The sequence below is a fragment of the Mauremys reevesii genome, linkage group 27 (assembly GCF_016161935.1).
Source record: "Mauremys reevesii isolate NIE-2019 linkage group 27, ASM1616193v1, whole genome shotgun sequence".
Taxonomy (NCBI): Eukaryota; Metazoa; Chordata; order Testudines; family Geoemydidae; genus Mauremys; species Mauremys reevesii.
Window position 1 is genome coordinate 4334919 of NC_052649.1, and position 23018 is coordinate 4357936.

Consider the following 23018-nt stretch of genomic DNA (forward strand, 5'->3'; position numbering starts at 1 on the left):
TTCTTCTGTAGTCTCTAAATCTGTGGCACTGAGGAAAAGGAAATCCTGAGGGTAGGACAATAGAAGTGAAATATGGACCATCCCAACTGAGAAAAATTCCAGGGAGGGAACGGAGAAGTGGTTGAGTTTGTCGGGACAAAGAGATGCTGGTGGAGCAGGTGCATATGACTTCAGATAAAGTAAGGTGAAGAGATTCCATAGAGAAGCAAGGAAAGGGGGTAAAATGAACCCCACCCTAGAGTTTCTAAAGCATCCAGCATATAAAACACTAGAGACAGGGCGCGTAAGGCAGGGTTGTGTCTCTCTCTTTTTCCAATATAACACACAGTAGCTTTTTATCACTGATTAAATATTGCAGTCTGTGGTTTAGATGCAATCTCTTCCTTTTCTGCCCAGGCATTTTTGTCCAAAGCAAAGGACTGAAATAAATATTCTGTCCTTCGTCGGGATTCTGTTATTTTTCTAATTAATCTGCGTCAGTGGCTCGCACGTTTGTGTTAAATCATTTTCTTCATGAAAGCTTTTAATGAGGAAACAAATGGATTGGATTTAGATATACTGGATTCTTGCCATTGATAGCTGTAGACCCGGCCCTTTAGAGTGGGCAAGTGGCCTGTGAATAGGTCATTCTGTGGCTTTCTCGCCAAAGCTAGAGCCTCCTTGCGTGGGGCCAGCTGACATCCCCGGTGTTTTGAGATTTTAGCCAGTATATGGGTTTAATACCCGTTCCGCCTCTCCCTCAGTGCGAAGAGAACAATGAACACTTGTGGTAACCAAGCAGAGATTTTCCCTCCAAGCACTCCAGTCAAAGCTCACTGGTTTAGATTAAAACAAAAACAAGTTTATTAACTACAAAAGATAGATGTTATGTGATCATAGTGAGAGCAAACAGATCAAAGCAGATAAACAAAAACGCAAACTGAGCAGAATATACTAAATAGACTGGATATGAATAGCAGGGTCTCACCCGAACTGATGGTACAGGCAGACTTGGAGATTCTCAAGACACGATGTTTTACAGCAGGGGTCTCCAAACTCAAATCACCACAAGGGCCACATGAGGTCTAGTGCATTGGCCCGAGGGCCGCATCACTGGCACCCCCATCCTCACTGCCCCCGGTCCTGCCCCCACTCCACCCCTTCCATGAGGCCCCGCCCCTGCCCTGCCCCTTTCCACACCCGTCCCCAAAGTCTCCACCCCAATGTGGCCCCTTCCCTGTCACCAGGGGGGTGCAGGGTGTGGCAGGGGGCTCAGGGCAGGGAGTTGGTGTGTGGGGTGCAAGAGGGGTGTAGGGTGCGGCGGGGGCTCAGGGCAGGGAGTTGGGGTGCAGGAGGGGTGCGGCAGGGGGCTCAGGGCAGGGAGTTGGGTGCAGAAGAGATGTGGGGTGCGAGCTGCAGCGCAGCAGTGGCACGCATCGGGGCCAGAGCAGGCTCCTGGCCACGCGCCGTGCCACGTGCCGTGCCACGCGCCGTGCCACGCCGCTCCTCTCCAGGAAGCAGCCGGAACCACAGCCCCTGGGGGCGCAGGGGTGGGCACAGGGCTCCGCTGCTGCTCCTCCAGGTACCTCCCATGAAGCTCCCATTGGCCGCGGTTCCCTGTTCCCAGCCAACGGGAGCTGCGGGGCGGGGGGGTGGCAGTACCTTGAAGCGAGGCAACGCAGGAGCCCTCTGCCTGCTCCCCCGTCCCCTCCAGCCCAAAGGGACATGCTGCCAGCTGCTTAAGGGAGCGGCGTGGGGCTCGCGGCACCATGGGGGGCAATCCCGTGGGCCGCTGTAGTTTTCCCACCCCTGGCCTGGAGGTAGGAAGACAGGCGGGGGGGGGGCGGGCTGCACAGAAGAGTGGCCTCCGGGGCGTGTGTTTGACACCCCCGCTTTACAGCTTGAAATCCCCAGGTGTTTCATACACAGGCTAGAAATCCCTTTAGCCTGGGTCCAGCACTTCTCCCAGTTCAGTCTTTGTTCCTCAGGTGTTTCCAGGAGTCGTCTTGTGTGGGGAGTGAAGCACCCCTGATGATGTCACTCCCTGCCTTATATAGCTTTTGCATATGGCGGGAACCCTTTGTTCCAAAGCTTGGTTCCCAGACCGGTCTGTGGAAAAATACTGACATCCCAAGATGGAGTCCAGCATCATGTGGCCTGGTCACATGTCCCTGTAGAGTCATAGCAGCCATCACTTGCAGGCTGTCTGTAGGCTCACCAGGTAGGAGATAAGCATCTCCTACAGCCTGTTGTTTTCTCTAATGGCTCATTGCCCTGAGTAAACCTTTCCCAACCAGCCATCTAGACTGAAAGCATCTTGTCTAGTGGGCGTTACCCAGGTTTAACTACATTTGAAATACAGATACGTAGTCAATATTCATAACTTCAGCTACAAAAATGGTACATGCATTCAAATAGGATAATCATATTCCGCAAATCACAACTTCTCCAATGACACCTCACATGACTCGACTTGCATAAAATGCATCATAATGATGCCCAAACCATATCCTAATAATATCACTATAAAGAATATGGGGTGCAGTGTCACATGTATGCTTATGCCTGTTTTTCTTTTCCTGTCTTGCAGGTATCACTTGGAATTTCTGCCCCGAGGTGAGTGCAGCTTATCCATTCTGAGGGGCAGGGCTAATCATCGGTTTGATTGGGCCCCAGATTAGCAGGTGGGGAGCCTTAGCCACTCAGCATGGGGGGTGGGGGGTGGCAAAGTTGTGGGAGGCGTTGGCAGAGGGGTGGGGCTTTGGGAGCACTGCTTTTCTCCCGGGATTCTCTAGCCAAGCTGCCCGGTCTACACACGCCATGGGCAGGCCCAAGAATGGCTTGTGCAAATGTTAAGTGTCCTCCAGAGAATTGCATTGGAGAGACAGCGTGGCCTTAGTGGCTAAGGCGTGGGACGGGAGCCAGGATGCCTGGGTTCTATTCCAAGGTCTGCTATGTGACCTCGGGCATGTCACGTCCCTGTTGGGTGCTTCTGTTTTCCCACTCTCAGGGTCTTTTTTAGATTTTTAAGCCCTTCAGGGCAGCGACTGTCTCTTATGCGTAGTTGTATAACGGGGCCACAAGGCGCTTCCGTATCACTAATAACAATCTCAACCCCAGTGGGTCCCTGCGCGTTGAGAGCAACAGGAGTAGGTGGTTGCTTCTGCGTATCCAGTGGAATTGTAACTGGACTGTCTCCTAACTGAATGGGTCCCCTTGTCTCTCACTCCTATCTGTACGCATCTGTGCAGTACTTAGTACTGATCCTGGATCCAGATCCCTTAGGTGCTACCAGAATACAAATTAATAATAGTATGTGTGTTTTATTTCAGTGATTACTGTGGTACGTGTGTGCAAACACAAGGATCCACCAGCATTCCAGCAAGATGGGTGCTGGGGCCATAATACAAAAAAACCCACAACCCCATGTGAGCATTCCCACTCAGCTAATCCTTCATTTGCTCCAGATAGAAATTCCAGTACGTTACCTCCTCGATCAGGGCCCACTTCCAAGGCATTCTGTCTGTCTGGCAGCCCAGAAATGCTGCAGCATTGCAATTCCCACTAGAACAGTGTTATCACATTTTAATATGAGCCTCAGTGCAGCCTCGGTGCTTCTAATTGCTTTCAAACCATTGTTTTCGTGGGTTTGGTTGATGAACCCAGCATCTGGCGTCATTTGAGAAAGTACAGCAGACAGCTGTGTTCAAAATTAGAAAAAGACGAGAGGATTAGAACACATAAAAGGGCTCAAAATTAGATTTTTTTTTGTGTGTACGCGGGGGTGGGAGAAGTTCACACAGTTTAAAAAGGGTGGGGGCAAAAATGCTTCCAAGTGCTCTTGTTCTCATCAACTGTTCACTTTTTTTTTTATGCCGCTGCAGAGTTTTGGCTTGGTTTGTAGAACAGGGCCAGATTTCCAAAAGGAATTTAGATGCTTTAAGCTAGAAACTTTAACTCACTTCGGTGCTTTTGTAAATTCCACTGCTGTATCTTCAGGTGCCTACATGACGTCGTAAATCTGCCCCCCCCTGTTTGGGGAAGGGTCATTAACCTCCGAGAATGTATTAAGGAGACAGCCGTGGCTGGTGGCTCAATCGAGGGCCTGGGAATCGCCAGCCCTGACTCCAGTTTGCTGTGGCCAAGTCTCTTTGTGCCTAAATTTGCCTATTCGTAATATGGGTTTATAATACTTCTCTGTATAGTGCTTTGAAATGCTCTGATGTACTTCCATAGTCTCCTAAATGTACCTCATTACCATACAGTGGGCTCTGTTGGTTAGACCAGGGGACTAGAAACCGGGCGGGTTTTGTTCCCCTTCACTGCTGTGTGACCTAATAGAGAGGCTCAACCTTGCTGTGCCTCTTTTTTTCCCCGCCTAGCTGCCAAATGGAGTGCTAATAGCAAACCTCCATGAAGTGCTTTGGGCTGGGCGTTCCAAGGCCAAGTGCTGGAGACGTCCCAAGTATTCCTCTCCTTGGACTCTGTTGTTTTTGGAACGCTTTCCCCATGTGTCCCAGAGCACAGGAGGGAACACTTAGAAAGTCAATTAATTGATCAATGGTCATATTAGAAACCCAGAGCATTGAAATCATGGCCCTGGAGGGGCGGAGTCTGGTTCTAAGAAACAGGATTTTGCATGCCACAAGACGCTCTTGGGGAACCTCCGTGTAGGGTTTTAGCGCTCTGAAAGGTTTCTAGCGACTACCCTTTTCAAAGAGGATGAGCAATGCTCCGTGAGGTTTCAGGCAGTTACGGCTTCTAATGCCTGAAGCCAACCAAACTTGTTGGCCTCCAGTACGGACTGGCTGAAATTCCCAGAGCTGTTGGAGTGAGGATCTGGCACTACTACTGTGTTCAAGGCAACTTGTGCAAGATGTAGGTGAATATGGGGGAAGTTGTGTGATTCAGAGGGCAGGCCGCATCAGCCTAATTCACTGTCACCCAAACGATGGGTGTTTCTACCCCTCACAATGACGGGTACTTGGTATCTTTTGGCTAAGTACTCTCTGTTTAGAATACAGGGAAGGCACATTTTTTTTTTTGAAGAGGCCTGGGACGTGTGGGAAGCATTCTGTATACACGGGCATATATTTTGATACGTACCTGCCGTCTTCTCTTGCAGTATTTCCTTTGTGGAAACAGCTGCGAGGAGGGTTGGCAGCAAAAATCCAGACAGGTCACGAGTCAACTTAGTCTCTGCCTCCCATCCCCAAAGTTTTTTTTTTCTCTCTGCTCTTTCTGTCTCCTCTCCCCCTGCTCATTTTCCCTGCATTGAATTGTCTGCAGCAGCTTGAGTGCATCAGGAACCAGTGGTCTCAGGGAGCGGCAACAGGCCATTTCGTGGTACTGCAAGGGAATCTAGAAATAAATATATAAAGGAGGGAATTGGGGGAAGGGAGTAAGGAGAAGAGAGCACTCAGTGTAGCGTGTTCCTGTCCAGGCAGGGACAAGTAGCTTCCCTGCGTATTTGTTTCCCTATCTATAAAATTGGGGTAATAAAAAAAAATCAACCTACTTATGTCAGGGAGAAGGGATGCAGGGTTAGTCTACTCGTGTTTGTAATGTGCTTTGAGATCCTTAAGTGAAAGACATTGGAGAAAGGCAAGGATCGTTATTAAAGCTGTACATGCTGAGCCAGATTTTCGCCACTGTGCTCTACGTAGGTGTTTGTTCCCACAATTAAGTTCTCCCATATTGTGCTCACAGTGAATTTCTGGTGCAAATCCTAGAGTGGGGTCAGCACTTGCATGCCAAGGCGATAATCCCCTTCTAATCAAGTCGGATAGAAAGCACTCAGACTCCTAAGGACCTGAGTGCTCTCTCAAATCAGGTACTTAGGGTAGATAAGTGGTTTTCAACCGATGGTCTGTGGACCGCTGGGAGTCTGCAGACTGAGATTTCCAAAGGGGTGTGCACCTCCATTCAAAAATGTATTAGGGGTCTGCCAGTGAAAAAAGGTTGAAAACTGCTGGGGTAGATGCCTCAATACTAGGATTTGCACGTGCTGTTGTATCTATATTGTCATTCCAAATGAAATTGAGAGCCCCGTTGTGCCAGGTCAGGCTGGAAAATGGTGGTCCCCCACCCAGGTGGAAAATTTTAGCTTGTTGGTTTTAAATTTTTTTTTTTGAAAGCAGACGTTTTTCTTTAACAAAAAAAATTCTTGTTGAAAACCCAATTTTCCAGTTTAAAAAGAGAATTTTTAGATGGAAACTTCTGGCCAGTCCTAGTGTTGGGTGCTGTACAGGCGTGTTCTAAGAGACCGTTCTTGCCCTGAAGTGCTTAGTCTAAATAGATGAAACAAGCAAAAATTGGGAGAAAGCCAGGATGGTTAGCCCCAGATGCGGGACTGAGGTGCAGAGAGATGTGCCCAAGATCACAAAGAACTAGGGACTGAGTCCAGATCACCAGAATCCCAATCCCATGCCTTAACTACAAACCCAGTCTTCGTCCCTGTGGAAAAGCAGGGTGGAAAATTATGTTGCTAATTATGTTGCTTGGGCAAAGCATAGAAATTAGAGTCCGTTGTGCTCCATAAAAGGATTAGGTAAGTAACTGTGTGGAAAGTCTTTGCAGGCCACTAATCTTACAGTGTATATACTTACATAGATTAAATGTGTAACATTTTCTCCCTATCAACCCGACTTATTTTGGCTCCGCTCCGCACTACTTTATGGGTCACTGAATGTTCACTGGGTTCATGCAGGAGGTATGTATAGCGGAGGCATGCGCGCAGCGTCTTTCATTAACTAACTGGCGCTCTACAAAGGCTTCCCATGTTAGATTTATGAACTAGTTTTCTGTGTAAAGCCTCAAACCTATTGAAGTGAATTGGAGCGGGGTTGGACAGGAGACGGAACTAACCGCTGCTCCCTGGTATCGCATACTTGGTCCATGTAGTTATGACAAGTGCTAGTAGCAAATCATTAAAGCAGCAAAAACACTATCTGTACTGTAAAGAAAAAGATCCCCTTTGAAGCCAAAGAGGAGTGTTCCTGAATTAATGGAGTGCACAGTGATTTTACTAAGTTTTATTTATATAGTTTAAAAAATACCCTCTTTGCCTTCATGCCAGAAAGCTCGAGTGCAGTTGGAAGCAGGGTTCAGACGCAGAAACCTAGCCCAGATTTATGATGTGTTTGAAAACTCAAGGAAAAAAGTACCAACTTGACAATATTTATAACTTTTTGTTAAAATATCTGTTCTATCGCCATGCCTGGAATTCCCCGCCTTTGTAAACACAAGTGCCGGCTACAAACCTTGAAATGTCATAACATGGAGAGACTTAAAAAAACCCCAAAAACTTGTGTTAGAACATTTTGCAAAGTCCAGGGTGTGTGTGTGTGTGTGTGTGTTAGTTAATGAAAAATAAAACCTACACAAGGGCATATGTTCTTTAACATTAAAAAAAAAGCAAGCTTTAAGATCAACATTTCTGACAGCTCCTTTTGTCAGTGACAAGGCTTTGCTTCCTGCATATTTGAGTGTGCTTTTTTTTGCCTGTCTGTGTGTGTTACACATCGTGCAAATTAATCTGTGTAAAGACAATACGCTATAAATATTTTTGCAGTAAGATCCCTCCTGTTGGTATTCTTTCAAAGACTGATCTGCCACGTAGCTTTACACTCTTTCTCTCTATATAAATGCATGTGTATAAATACTACATGATCTGAACCATACGTTACTGCGCATAAATTTTAGAAGCAGGCAACTACTGTAGAAGAAAACAGACTGATATTCTCAGAAAGGTTTCATATACAAGGGACCTCTTTTATCAGGCATGCCTATGTTTAAGCGGCCCGTCTGGGTGGTGCAGTTAAATTTGGCATAAGGTAATGCCAACCTCAAGTGTTCAAAAATCACATACCGCCCCCACCCCAGAATCATGAGACTTTAAAAAATATATAGGGTTTTATTTGGCTTTTGTGTTTTTGAGCATGAGGTGCCCTCGGGTCATGGTTTTTTACTCCATAACCATGAGAGCTAGAAACTCGCTGTCTTGTTCTGTTTTTTAATGAAAACTCAATTTCTGCTGCAATCACTTGATTCCAGAAGCTGGGGCTCAACACCGCCAAAGATGGCAAGACAGAGTCGCTTGATGGTGGGCCTCTCAAAAGCGTGGAGTATTGGCCTAATTCTGCTATTGGGTGAAGTCCTAAGGTATATTTTTAGCTGTAGGTGAGCTAGGTTAGCTTGCGTACCAGAGCAGTGAAGGCAGGCTTCCATGTGAGCTGTACAAGCCCAGCTGGAGACTTGGGTAATCACTCAGTTGGCTAGCCCATGTTGCCATGGCTTTGCTGCTCCCATACCCAAGCTGTCTTGATTAAAGCTAATTTGCATGTTGTCTACACAAGCTGCAACGCACTCTGTGATTCTAGCATAGACCCACTCAACGATACACCTCCCATGGACTGTAGTAGGAGCAGAAAGAGGCCAATGAGGAGGGTTTTTAAAAATCCCAACCCTAGTCTTTGTCCTACCCAGGATCCAAATCCCACCTAAGCTTTACATCTGAGTTTAGCACATGAGTCCAAAGTGCTTCATTGACCACTCACTGGTGGCTGGTAGTCCAACCGCAGTGGAAAGGACTAGATTGTAGGCTGTTTGGGGCAGGGACCAAAGGTGCCGATTCTGTGGGTGCTCTGGGGCTGGAGCACCCACAGGGGAAAAAGGTGAGAGCTCAGCACCCAATCGCAGCCCCCCATCAGCTCCTTCCCCTTCCTCCAGTGCCTCCTGCTTCCCGATGGGCCACGCCGATCAGCATCTCCCCTCTCCCCGCACAGCACCTCCTGCCTGCTGGGGATCAGCTGTTTAGCAGTGTGCAGGAGGTGCTGGGAGGGAGGCGGAGGAGTGAGGGCAGGGGCAGGAATGGGTGGGGTGGGGGCGGAAAGAAAGAGAAGTGGGGTGGAGTGGGGGCAGGATCTGGGATGGAGTGGGGGTTGAGCACCGCCTGGGAAAGGACAAAGACGGCACCTATTTTGTTGTGGTTTTGTGTTTGTACAGCACCTGACACAATGGGATCCTGTTCTATGACTGGCGCTACTGCAGTCCAAATCACAATGTCCAGTAGAGATTAACTCTAGTTTCCTCCTCATGTCTGTGTGAGTCCTCTTTCTACGTATAGCCGGGCTTTTTTTTTTTTTTTTTTTTTTAAATCCTCTCTATGTAGGGGATGGGAAAGGATTCATGACTTCTTAAAGAGCAGGAGATACGCCGGGACACGGAAGACTTAAAAATGTCCGTAAAAATGCTAAATATACAGCAGTTTCGGGAATCTCAGTAAGTTCAATATGAACAATCTATTCACTCAGATTGTTAGGGGACACTCTAAATTGCCTGGCACGCAACTGGAGAGGGACAGAGCCTTTTCAAATGGACGCTCGGTGCGTCTTCTGAACCTGTGTGTGTAATAGGAAGGCACTGCTGCTTTCCCTTTATAAAGAAATCTCAAGGGTGACTGCAGTATGCGTAGAGGAATACGTGCCATTGTGCTCTTGTTGAACAGAAGAGCACTGAAGAAATTGCCCCGCTGGGGGGTGAAGACCTGATGTACTGGTCACGTAGAACATCACCGGAGCCTTTACTTACTATGTAAAAGCAGATGGAGTGAGAGTGCCTAGGACTTTGAAAGGGAACAACAAGGCTCCGAGTTAGTTCTTAACAGATTTCAGAGCTCTGCCTCCAGAAGACAGAGGAATTGTGTAACTTTGAGTCCCGTGTTGTGTGTCCCGCCCCCCGTGGAATTACTTGTAGAAAAAGCAGGGCCCTTTATTCCCATAACCCTTGTGGTCCGTTTAGGAATGGGCCAAGATGCAGAGTTTAAATCCCGAGTCCCAACTTTTCCAAAGCTTCCGGGTGCTCAGATCTAGAGTGTTTTGGGTCTGGCCCATTTCTGGCTCAAGCCAACTTGAAATTCTCAAAGGGACTGGGCCTGTGTGTTCTGCTTCCAGGGGGAGATGGTTTTGTTTGGTATCTCCCACGACCCCTGTCGCTTTCTGTTTCTAGCCCATCCTGTTGAAGGCTAAGCTTGGTTCTACTCTGAAAAGTGACGATGGAATAGTTTGTATTACGATAGTGCCTACAGATGACCTCGCCCTAGGTGACAGTATGACATATTACGTAACAAAGCTGATCCCGATGTGCCGTCAGTCATACTTACCACTTTATTAAGAGAGAGGTTGGTTTTGATTCCTGGAATCCTTGCAGAGCCAACACCGTATGGGAGAGCCAACTGGATTCTCTTCCTTGTGCGTTATCATCAGAATTGTTTACTAAGTTCTGATTGGAGAGCCAGTTAATGTCCGAGCAAACCTTTTTAAGCCAAGAAGGTGTCCGCTAAGGGCAAAACACTGACAATGGTGGCATTGCGTGGATGTAACTCAAGGCATAATTTGGCCTGAAGAACCGTTGTTACTGAAGATGATGCAGAAGAAGGGAAATTGTGACGGTAAACCTGGAATCCCCTCCCAAAATTCTTTTTACACCCTCTTCCCCCATAAAACCCTCTTCCAAAAGACAAACCAAGCCAGCATCCATAGATGAGCTGCTTGTTGATGAGGTGTGGGAAGCCGTATGGGGCCTGTTGACGGGTCTCATAGACTTTAAGTTCAGAAGGGACCGTTATGATCAACTAGTCTGACCTCCTGCACAATGCAGGCCATAGAATCTCACCCACCCACTCCTGTAACAAACCCCTAACCTATGTCTGAGCTATTGAAGTCCTCAAATCGTGGTTTAAAGTCCTCAAGGTGCAGAGAATCCTCCTGCAAGTGACCCGTGCCTCACGCTGCAGAGGAAGGCGAAAAACCTTCAGGGCCTCTGCCAATCTTCACTGGAGGAAAATTCCTTCCCGACCCCAAATATGGTGATCAGTTACACCCTGAGCATGTGGGCAAGACTCACCAGCCAGACACCCAGGAAAGAATTCTCTGTAGTAACTCAGATCCCACCCCATCTAACATCCCATCACAGGCCATTGGGCATATTTAGCTGCTAATAATCAAGTGTCTCTAGTTTTGTTCTAGCTCTCAGAAGTGTGTCTCTCCAGAGAGGTCCTTTTCATGCGCTGTCGGCATTACTGGCTTCCTACCCTTTCCAGTTGGGGGTATCCAGATCCTCAAGTATGCGAGCATTCTGGGTAGCCGTGCAGGGGCTAGTACTGATTTGACTGGGCTCACTTCTGAAAGTGTGGGGAGTGCTGAATGCCGAACAGAGCATAGGAAGGCGGTGGGGAGTCAGTGAACTAGAGAGGGAAGGAAAAACAGAAGTAAGAAAGGTCTCATGAGCTGAACCCGAAAAATGCAGTTTGGTTCAAGGGAAGGGAACACAGTCTGTGTACTGGGTCAGGAGATTTGAGTTCTGTTCCCGACTCTACCGCTGACCCAGAATACCTCTGCGCTGCAATAAAAGACCCGTGGTTGGCCCAGGGTCAGCTGACTTGGACTGCAGGCCTATGAAGTTGCAAGGTAGATGTTCGGGCTTGGGCTGAAGCCTTGGCTCTGGGACCCTTGCCCACTCGTGCGGGTCTTTGGGCTGCAGCGTGAGCCCAAACATCTACTGCTATTTGATAGCCCTGCAACCCAAGCCAGCTGACCCAGGCTCCGAGACTTGGTGGCGGGTTTTTTTTTATCGCCGTGTGGACGTACCCGCTCCTTGAGCAAGTCATTCCTGACCCCCTGTGCCTCAGTTTCCCTTCTGTAAAATGAGAATAATGCCTATTAAAAGTGTGGGGCGTAATTTATTAGTGGATAGAAATACGAAATTATTAGAAGACCATTTGAGCCATTTAGTTTGCCTGGAACTCTTTTTTTTTGCCCTTCATGTGTGTCTTCAACATGTCATAAACTGCAGAATAAAATTGCTTGGTTTTACTTGATTATATCCCACGGGAATCTTCTGCTTTGCTGGGTTTCATGCTTTCTTAGCATGGCTGACGTGAGCCATGCGTCCCCTGTTCTGTGGAACTGCTACTCACTTGAGAGGCAGTGTATGCACTGGCTTTCGGGGAGGGTGTGAAAGGTTGCAGATCAGAAGAGCTATGGGGAAGAAACTGGCGAATGGGAAAGAAGAAGAGAGGGGAAACCGAGTGAGGAATTCAGCTGAGGAATGGAATTGGAGGAACAATCTGTGCTTGTGGAAGGATGATGTACAGATATTGAGGTGTTTTTTATTATGATGCCCTGAGACTTCTGGTAATCTGGGCCCTTTATCCTCTTGCTTCACCCCGTGTTTGAGAAGGGACAGGCAGGAACATATCAGGACATGAATTTGGTTGGAACGAACCTTGTCCAGTTACAGAGTTGCCCTGGATGTTTAGTTAATTAGCTTGGCAAATGAAGGCTGCAGTTACAAATTTCTTGTCTGCATTTTTTTTTTATAAAAGCAAACAAATACCCAAACAAACAAAGATGGGAAGGTTGATTTGAGCATCCATTAAGGTGACCAAATGTTCCGATTTTATAGGGACAGTCCTGATATTTGGGGTTTTGTCTTATATAGGCACCTATTACCCCCCCCCCCATCCCGATTTTTCACACTTGCTGTCTGGTCACCCTATATCCCTGTAGCAAGATTAAATTTCTTAATGCTATTTGCACGGGCAGTAGAGGATGAAGCCTGGCCTATGCTAAAAAGTTAAGCCAGCCCCAGCTATGTCACTCAGGCATGTGTGAAAAAATCCACACCCCTGAGCAGTGTTGTTAAACCAAGGTGGATTACCTACGCTGATGGGAGAACCCCTTCTATCGGTGTAGGTAGTGTCTACGCTGAAGGGCTTTAGCGGCGTGGTTTAGCTGTGTCACTGTAGCATTTTAAGTGTAGACAAGCCGTGAGAGAGATCATGTGGGAAACCGGAAAGAGAAGACCTGACAAATCAATAACTTCCAGGTTTTAGCAATCGGTTTTATTTAGTCATCAAGCGTGTGTCTTGGCCATGTGACAGAGAGAATTTTAACCCCTGCCTGTTCTGAGCCTTGGCGTCAAATTTTTGTTTTGTCCATGTTCCGCTGTTTCAGTTTGCAACGCTAGAATAGCTTTTGATCCAGTAAATCTTCTAATTTGGAGGTGTTGGCAGATAACAGAAGTGGATTTTGTATCCCATATGCAGGGCTGGGATTTCCTCCTCGGAAGGCTACAGTTTGCTTTATGAAGTGTGCCCAATCATTGTTGCATTGTCTGATTTTAAAAGAAAGCAACAAACTTCCCGGCATTCATAATCAGGCTCTGAAGGGGTTAAAGTCTTGTCCACTGGCTTTCCCCCACCCCCATTATTGGTTCCTTTTTTGCTACCTAAGATGATGCTACACGCTGCAGCTCACCCTACTGGCCATACATGACCATTGCAGCACGGAAGAACCTATTCTAGAAGAGAGAACTTTTTTTTTTTTTAAATTGGCTAGCACTTAACAGTCTGCAAATCAGTCATGGAAGAGTTACCTCTTGCCTCATGAATATTCAGCAGGGATGCCCTCCAGTTACAGAATTCCCAGGCATCGTAGCAATGAACATTCTGGAAAATAATAAGTCCGAAGTTAGTGTGTTTTTCCACTTTCTGGATGTTTTAAACGTAAGTGGCATTTTAGTAGTCCATTAATTTGCATGTGATTAGCAAACTGGGTACCAAAGGAACAGAATTACTCTTGGATTGAATAGGCTTCTGGCCCACAAAATCCTGTGTGAGGGATGTCTTGAGTTGCATCTGACTCTAATACAGTGAGGCACTACTGTCCAGTTGGTAGGATGAGACACACAGATTTTAGTCCACCACTGGCTCAACTGTGTTGCCTCGAGTAAGTTATTTAACTGCCTGCCTCATCTTCTCCACTATCTGGCAAATGAGAATATTTATCAAGCTGGATGAAGCGTTCTGATCTCAATCTCAAAAGTCCTAATTATTAGAATTTAATTAAATCCTTAAATAGCTCTGTCATTGGTCGGGCTGGAGAAAAGAGGAATATTTGTAAGGGACTTACAGATTAATCTACAATAGACAAAGAAGCGATAAGGGCCAGATTTGCAGGTAGATGTAACGTAGCCTTCAGTTTTTATGCCGCGCACCTAGACACTGTGGGCACGAGCACATCAGAAATGCCTGTGAATAGAAGTGTAAAACAGCATTGTGTATCTCAGCAATAAAAAAAAAAAATCCACACCAGACCTCCACTACTCACACATTAATCAGAAGAGCTAACCACGCAAATCCAAATGGGTATTTAGGAGCTGCCGAAGCCTCTAAGAAGTTGAGTAGGAAACGCCATACATTTTCTAGTACATAAATGTGTTCAAAAAGGTATATAATTTATAATGACAATGTCAACCGAGCCTAAGCGTCAGCACTGCAACTGTGAAGCTATAATATATTTACATGTGAATAACATTTACATGTGTGGGTGCATCTGTGCTGCTGGATTTCCACGTGAGGCTCCATAATTTAGGGGAGTGATTGTAATAGGGGATATTAAGCCATCGTATTGATATTTCCACAGCTCTGCTTTGGGAAGTGCATTACGGCTAAATTAGTCCCTGAAAATCTGGAGATATTAACACTGCTGAGCATGAAGGCAGATGGGATTTGGATCAGAGACCTTTATTTGTAGCGTGATCCGGAGGACTCATTAGTTTTTAAAGCAGGAATTTTTGTTTCCTACAAGCACTTGAATATTAACTGGAGTCAGGGATTTTTACTTCCTCTGGCGCGTGCTAGTCCATCATAAAAGCATAAACAGAATTTGGTGAGTCTTGATTTTCTTCTCTCCTAAAAAGACACTTAATGAAACTCCAGGTACATGGATAAAGACCTTCACTGAAGGGGAAACCAGCCTTTAATCGGAACTCCCTTACCAATCTGCTGTGGATGTGAATGCGTTTTTCACTGTGAAACCCTCTCACGCCTTTAGAAGATAAATCAGCCTGTTCCTCTTCCCACACGTGCCAAAAGGCATCAGCTTGGCTTTTTATACCTCAAACTAGTGTAGCTTTAAAAACTTCTGTCCCCGGTTCTGCTCTGGTTTTTTTTTTTTTTTTTTTTTTATTTCTCTGCACCTGGGCCCACTCCAGCAAGGCCTTGAATCCTGAAGTCTGAACAGCAACACTCGGTGCTTTTAGTCTGTCGCTCTCAAAGCAGGGCAAGTCTCGCCCCCATTTTACAGATAGGGAAACCGAGGCACAGAGGCTCTTCCCCACGTTGCTCAGCAAGATGGACCAAAGCTTGGATGACAGCATATAGGTCTCCTGGCTTCCAGTCCAGGACCCTCTCGCCCACTAGCGCACACAGTTTGCTGTGGGGTGCTAGACACTTAATGTAGGCCTCGGTCCCACTCCCAGGCAGCATTTTATTAACACTGTGTGGGGCCCCTCCATGTTCCCTGCTCATTGTTGTTTTTACTTTGCACATGTTCACTCAGTACTTTCGGTCCCCGCACCGTGCACGGTCCAGCCCCAGGGCGTGCGATCATGCACATCTCTTTCAGGGCCTGTCCTAATACGACCAGTTAAAAACCTATCGACCTTCGTTCACACTGAGCCCGGAGGGTCTGCCAGATACTGCAGCTCGGTAAATGCCAGGCCGAGGTGAGGGCTGCCTGCTGTCCAGCGGGGACCCGACATAATTGACAGCAACCCAAATTGACACACGCGTCTGTCTGGGGCCTCCACAATCAGAGCTTGCCAGCACCGTTCGCTCTCCCGCCGGTGATGCTACAAGTTGCCGGAGACAGGATCTTTCCCCACCGCGGTCTGCTTAGAATCAATATGCACAAAGAACCATCTCTCCATTAATCCCCCATCACACCTTTGGGCCTCTCTTTGTGTTGCCGCAGAAGACACAGCCGCTGTGTAAAACGTAAGCCAGCTAATCGCTGGTGCAATTTGTTCCTTTTCTCTCCCCAGCTCACCCCCAATAAGAATCGGAGGCAAGGTACAGTATTAAGTATACTCAGCGCAGCGAAATGCTGCGCCACGGGACCTGCTGCGGGAAACGACAGCCCACAGGGTCCCTATTGTTCTTTCCCTCCGAGTCTGACTTACTTTTGCTCATGATGAGTGGGGGAATTTTACTGAGGGTTTGGGTAGAAAGATAGAGCCGCTCTGTGTCAGGTGCATGGTAATTATTTGCTGGGATTTCTGTGCTATTTGGTTTTTATTCCCTGTTTCTTCATTAAAGGCTAATGAGTTTTTTCTTCATTCAGGAACAATAGCTTGGCCCCTGACAAGTTGTACGGTTGTTTTTCCCCCGCCCCCACCCCACTTGGACTCAACTAGCTGTTGCTGCTCCATAAACTCGACGGAGAAGTGAATTAAAGTGCAAGAACTTTACTCTCCTAATGCAAATCCAAACAGAAAGAGGAAGTGGCTTAAATCCTGCCTCCTCCCCCCCCTCCAAGGCAGTGATGTATGTTTTGTCCTTTTGAATCTCAACACAAGATGTGAAACTATTCTCAAAAACAAAGTAGGAGACATTCAAATGAAAGGCAAGCCAGGCTTTGCGTCTTTATTGGCTGGCATTACGGTAACAGCTAGCGATCGGGACCCCTTTAGGGTAGGCGCTGTCCAGCTGTATCTCTGTCTAAGCCCAAACGTATTTGTAATTGTGCGGTTCGGCCCTGTTTGCCCATGCGGTGTATATTCCTGTTTGTGAACGTAACAAGGAATGAGGTGTGTCTAGCAACACCACCTCTGTATGATATCTCAGGATACAACACACGTCTGTTAAACGTTATGCAAAAAAACATGTCTTCCTGTGACAGCCCCAGAGCCTGATCTTGAAGCCCTTGCTCACGCATGCAGGCCTTCCTTGTGCCAGTAGAGCCCATCATTTACATGGGACTATCCCTGTGAGTAAGCATCCGGATGAAGCCCTTGTTTTTGCAAATGGCTTACTGCACCGATGCAGTGATGCATGGTACGCTCATTTCCAATGAGCCTAGCTCACGCGGCTACGCTGCCTCTCGGTATTTGCAAACCATAAACAGTTTGCTCGTTATCACAATGATGCTGCACCTGTATCTCATTATAAGAGAGCACCTGTTACCTTGGTAATTGTTTCAAAAGCCCTTTAAAAAAAAATAGAGTATTTTGGCTTGGCTGAAAGGAACCATTCTTTTAACAGATCCGTGGGCTTAACCGTAGTGGCATATTCACCGTGTCTCTGCAGTGACGTGAGTCACCGGCTTTGTTCCACTGCAGCGCAGTGTTTAGGAAGATTTCTCGTTAGAATAAACTCTCAGCGGTTGTGCTGTGCCTAGAACGACATGATGTTGCTGCTCGGTAGCAATTTTTAACCCGTTCTCATTTAACACTTGAGTAGCGGTAGTGCCTTCTTATCCCAGGGTTCTGAAGCACTGTACTAAAATGGGTTAGCGCAGGGGAGCTGAATGCTAAAGTGACTTGCCCAAGGTCACCCAATGAACTGGTGGCAGGTTAGAAATAGAATGAAATCTCCTGCCTGTAGCCGATAGACCACACCACCTCTGTATAGTGTCTGGCCAGTATATGGGAAAGTTAAAACAGTCTGCCAGTTTGTGTTCTGAGACCCGCTACCTCTGTCATGCCGTTTCTCCCTGGTAGAGTATTAGTCTCTCAAAGCCAATAAACACTGCAAAACCTAAAAGCAGGACAGCATCCTTGTGCATTTGTGGGTGGTATATTTTGGTCCCTGTGTTGAATTCGCTCGCCACTATTTGAGCCTTGAAAACACGCAGATGTAGGACTGACAGAAGGTATGTCAGGAAGTAGGACTGGCCAAAGATGTAGCAACTGTATACTACTTTATAGCTCTTAATAGCAAATAGAAAAAGAATTGGGTTTGCCTAGATATTTAAGGCCAGAAAGGACCCCTGTGATTGTCTAGTCTGACCTCCTGTACAACGCAGGCCATAGAGCTGCCCTGAATTAAATCCCAGTTTGAACTAGATCATATCTCTTAGAAAAACATCCCGTCTTGATTTAAAAGTTGCCAGTGATGAAGACTGCACCGCGACCCTTGGTAAAATGTTCCAGTGGTTAATTTACCGCACTGTTAAAAATGTACAGCTTATTTCCGGTCTGAATCTGTCTAGCTTCAGCTTCCAGCCACTGCATCTCCTTATGCCTTTGTTTGCTTGGCTTGAAAAGCCTATTATCAAATATTTGTGGATACTTATGGACTTTGATCAAATCACCCCTTAACATTCTCTGTTAAGCGAAGTAGATTGCGCTCCTCAAGGCTAACACTGCGTAAGGCATGTTTTCTAATCATTCCTCGGCTCTTGGCTGAATCTCTAGTGGCTTGAGCAAGGTCTGGGAGCCAGGAACTCCTGAGTTCTAATCCCAGCTGGGATGCTGATGCCTTCTGATGTGGGGTCAAAGTTTCAAGAGTGCAGTTTTTCAAGTGCCAAGTACCCAGGTGTTCCAAAGTGCTCAACACCCAGCAGCTCCCAGTGCGACACTCCTGAGTCAAGTTTTCAAAAGAGCACAGAACCCAATAGGCTACATTCTCTCTTGAGGGGAGAAGGAGGGGAATTGGCCCCTTATTTTGGTGTTTGAAAGGGACCCGGTCACCCTTGAAAATCTCATCCTGAATGTGGGTGCTGAGCGCTTTGGAAAATTCTGACCTGAATTTCTCCGTGCCTCAGTTTCCCCATCTATGAAAATGTGGGATGAGACCTGTGGGTGTTTGAGGATTATTGGAATACAAATTGCCATATAAATGCGGAGTGTGATTTTATTTTTTTCTTTCTTCAGCTGCTGATTTGTGCGTGTGCACACACCTCTCCTTCCCAAACCCCTCGATGCGGTTTCACTGCTTTGGTGTAAAATCACCGGGCACGAATCTCTCCATAGTTTGCTGAGATAAATGTACACGGTCTTGTTTTTAGCAATTTAGTGTTTGAGCTTATATTAAAATCAGTTGAAAACCTCCTTCTCATTGTTTGGCGTGTGTTGAATGACTTGTGCAGCTGTCTTTTTGTCCTGTGTTTTTACACACTCTGTGTGTGTGTGTGTGTGTGTGTGTGTGTGTTTCTGGGACTCTTCAGCTTCTGTCTGCGGTTATCAGCATCTGCCTTCTACAAAGAGGCCTATTATAGCACCATCTATCTTACAATTTTATACTGCCGCCCATCACCGTGGTATCTGAGAGCCTTCCATGTAAAATCATCAGCAATAACAAAGCCCCTAATGGACAATTCACTCTGACAGAACCTAATATACAAGCACTCTGTTGCACCCATGCACAAATATTTTGCTTCAGTTCATTTGCATATGGTATTCTGCCAGTACGGGTAGTAGGTCTATAACGTGTTACGTTTTTCTAGCACCCCTCCTTTGAGATTCAGAGTCTTCTATATAAGCATTAAAGGTCTAAACATCCCTGTGAGGTAGGTGCTATAATCCCCATCTGTAAAATGGGGAAATTGAAGCCCTGAAGGGGAAAATTAACTTTCCCAAATGTGGTGCAATGAGGCCATAGCAGAGCTGGGGCTAGAACTCTGGTATTTTGACGCCCAGTCTTTAGCTACAAGACAGACCTTCCTGGACCAGGGCCATATGCTTTTGGGGGCATACTCTGCCCTTGGGGGCATACTCTGCCCTTGGGGGGCATGCACCCACACACAGTCCCCATAAATGTCAGCATGCATCAAACTGAGGATATACCTCTTTGTTCCCACAGTCTGATCTGGCGTCTTCTGAAGTCCTTTGGAATTTGGCAGTGGCCGGAAGATAGTTGGGAGCAGCAGGGAATAATTTCCAGCATAGGCTGTAGGAGTTGGGGTGGGGCTAGGAGTGTGTATTGGTTTCCACTAAAATCAGTTCACTTCTTCACCTCTTCTCTTCCCTTTCCAGGAGGGGATCAGGCTGATGCTTACTTCGGACAGGACAGCTTTGATGACAACCAGAGCTGGAGTTTCGTCCCTTCCACTGTGTCAGATGCGTCGCTTGCATCGGATTACCAGGATGACGGTAAGAGCGTCTCAACTTCCCGCAGTCCTTTGTTGTGTAGTGTTTGGAGGGATAGCCTGAATCTGGTCTGTTTTTCCATGCTCTTCCCTCTCTAACTTTATATGCTGCCATTGTTGATGGGTATCCTCTCTCTGATGAGGACTAGCTGCTTTATCAACTCATGTAAGTTCTACTGAATAAATTTGGTACCTTTCTAAAATGAAAGGGACAAATCAACACACCAGTTGCATGACTAAAAACCAAACTGCTTCGGTTGTGCTCCAGATTTCAAGTGGTGTAGCAGAGCAGAACTTGACCCAGTGGCCTATGGATTTCAAAAGTTGGAGTGATTTTTGGGGGGCCTCCTCCTTTTTGGTTGCCCAATGTGAGACATCTTAAAGGGCCCTGAGCTTCCGAAAGTGCTGAGCACCTGCCTTCTGAAAATCAGGCCCCCTTGCGTGTCTCAGTTTGGGCATGCGCACTCGCTAGTCATGTTTGAAAATCTCGGGCCCCCTCTTCAGGGAAATGCAGAGAAGCTTCAGGCTGATCTTTCGGGGACAAGCTGTAATGCAAAGGCTGGGCACGCATTCATTTGAGGCCATACAGAAGCCGTAGTAGAGCATTACTCTTTGCACAGGAGCATCCCCTGTGTAAAAGTTTCAGTAACACGTGTCTCCGCTTGCGAGTGGGCGGCTTAACCGTGAGAAACACGTGACGTGCCACTGAAATCAAAGCTCTGTGCACTGGTGTAACCGCACTGAAGGCTGATTGATTTTTTTGGTCCCCTGATGCAGCAAATCGGCTTCTTTCCAGATCTCTCATTTCCTCCTCTTCCTTAAACTCCCTAATATTTTTCTCACCCTCTTCGGTTTCTCCTTCCTGCTTAATTTTCCAGGGCTTCATTCCCATCTGCCCACACACCTCCTGATCTTTCATTCTCTGCTCCTCCACCTTCCTGCACATCATAAGATAATCGATCCTCTTTTATTTGGGATGAGCTCATAAGCACGGATAACATCTGTGGTATGTGGCATTAGCCTCGTTGCGCAATGTGGGATGCTCTGCGTATCTGCAACTTCTGCTGGCGTGGGTCATAAAATGAACGGGTTCATTACATTGACTGGAGGCAGGGTTGGTTCAGTAGCTCATAAATAATTGTAGAGGATCACCATCATGAGTAAAAGGCATGGAGTTTAGGTTCTGTTGGTATCGTGTGTGTTAAGAAACGCTCTACCTTTAGATATAAAACACACCTTTATACAGCGTGGATGAAGGGGAATGCGACGTGGATAATGGATACCAGACTAAATGGGCATCGAAGGGTGTGAAGACCTGGGCATAGGCTCATGATGACAAGAGCGATGCATGTTTATTAAGCGTTCACAAACGGGGGGAGGAGAAGGTTGCTTTGCTAACTTTGAGGTGGTGCTTTTGGGCAGCCGTAAAGGGCATGATTTGAAATAACTCTCCCGAGGTATGTAAACATTTGCCACCTCTGGAACTTCCAGACACTTGAACATTTCAGACTTCGTGCAGGGATGCCCACGTGAAGAATGGCAAGAGGATTTTTTTGTTGTTGTTGCTGGCATCGAGACCAAACTAACTGCTACTACATTAGAACAAGTTACCTGTTCTTGGACTCCCTGCATAGCATGGGCAGCAAGAGCAGCAGCAGTTTTATATTTTTGAATAAGAAGTTGAGCGTGGTTTTTGCTTTTAGTTTCGCCCTCTGACACGAACGATTGGATGTAGACCCTTGCCTGTGAATTGTTGGTGAACTTAGCAAATAGGTGAGCGGACCCCCCACGGCGCATGATCCGTGGCCTGATCTGAGAGGGGCCAGGAAGGACTCTGCTGCAATTGAGCCTTCCAAACGTATCCAGGTGGCACAAATGGATGACTCACCCACCTGTCTGGGCAGCTGTATTTCTTGAGGAGTTGCCACAATGTACCTTTTGTTAATGCTGTCACAGGCCCTTGTTTTAGATCAGTAACTTTGCATAGAGGTTGGCATTGTCCCACGTGCCTTTTCCGGGATGTGGAGGAGAGTAAAGACGATGTTAGTGGTGCCACATCTTGTTTTGAAATTACACTGACTCCTGGGGACAGACTTGATGTACCTAGTTGGAGCCAGTCAAGAGGGACTCCTGCCAGGCCTTTACCAGGAATAGATACAAAGGAGATCCCTTGGTAACCTCTTTTGATATAGAGAGAGAGTTGCAATTACTCAGCTTCCCGGGGGGGTAACAGGGCTGCTTAAAGACTATGGCTAAAAGTGTTACACCGCCAAGCGTAGAGTCTCTATGGATCTCTAAAGGGGGTGGTATTGCAACACCTCGGATTGCTTCTGTCCGGAGAGTGCAGGGCTGTGGATTGGTGGCTGGATTTGGGAAGCAACGTAATCTGCTGCTTAGGATGCTGGACTATGAAATTCATGCTGGGTTCTAGTCCCACTTTGGACGCTGATGTGACTGTGGGCAGGTGGCTTCAGGTGAAATCTTCCAAAGTCCCATTGGCGTTGAGTGAGACTTGAGAGCCGAAGTCGCGATTGAAAATGGGCTTTAGGCACTTTTGAAAATATGACCCTTTACCTTTCCGTGTGCCTGTTTCCTTTCTTACACTGGGTTTGTCTTGGCTATTTAGGCCATACATTCTTCAGGGCAGTAACTCTAGTCGCTGTGCAAATACAGCGAATGTGATGGGGGCCCTGATCTCAATTGAGGCCGCTAGAGTCACGTCTATACTGCCTGCAGCAGCTAACCTCCCCATCCAGATTGAGTAACTGTGTAGACAGCTCTTTGAAGTTGCAGCAAGGGCTCTGAAGCCTAGAGGGGAGTGGGCTTCAGAGACCAAGCTCCAGCCTGATCAACAGCAAGCCCCACTAGCCCAAGCCTCTTGACCTGGGCAGGGAGGTTCACTGCCACGGGCCCTAGATGCAACTGTAATGCAAAATCACTATAGACCACTTCTCGTCAAACACCGAGGGTGGGTGGTTCGTACCTGGGAATAGCTCACCCGACAAACGGGGTATATCTATACTGCGAGTGACAGTGTGATTGTAGCACAGGTAGCCATACCCCTGCTAGCTGTAATCTGGCTCACGTGGGCAACAAGGGTAGTGT

The 23018-nt window shown here is 47.0% G+C and overlaps 1 protein-coding gene across 3 annotated transcripts in view; it reads left to right on the forward strand.

The window, feature by feature from the left end:
* SKAP1 (src kinase associated phosphoprotein 1) overlaps window positions 1-23018 on the forward strand; it is a 228351-nt gene that overhangs the window by 25481 nt on the left and 179852 nt on the right. For 2 of the 3 annotated variants that reach the window (XM_039516236.1, XM_039516238.1), the window contains exons 3-4: window positions 2570-2595; window positions 19801-19917. In XM_039516236.1, coding sequence (XP_039372170.1) covers window positions 2570-2595; window positions 19801-19917 — 143 coding nt within the window. The remainder of the gene's footprint in view (window positions 1-2569; window positions 2596-19800; window positions 19918-23018) is intronic. The other variant, XM_039516237.1, reaches the window with a different exon arrangement.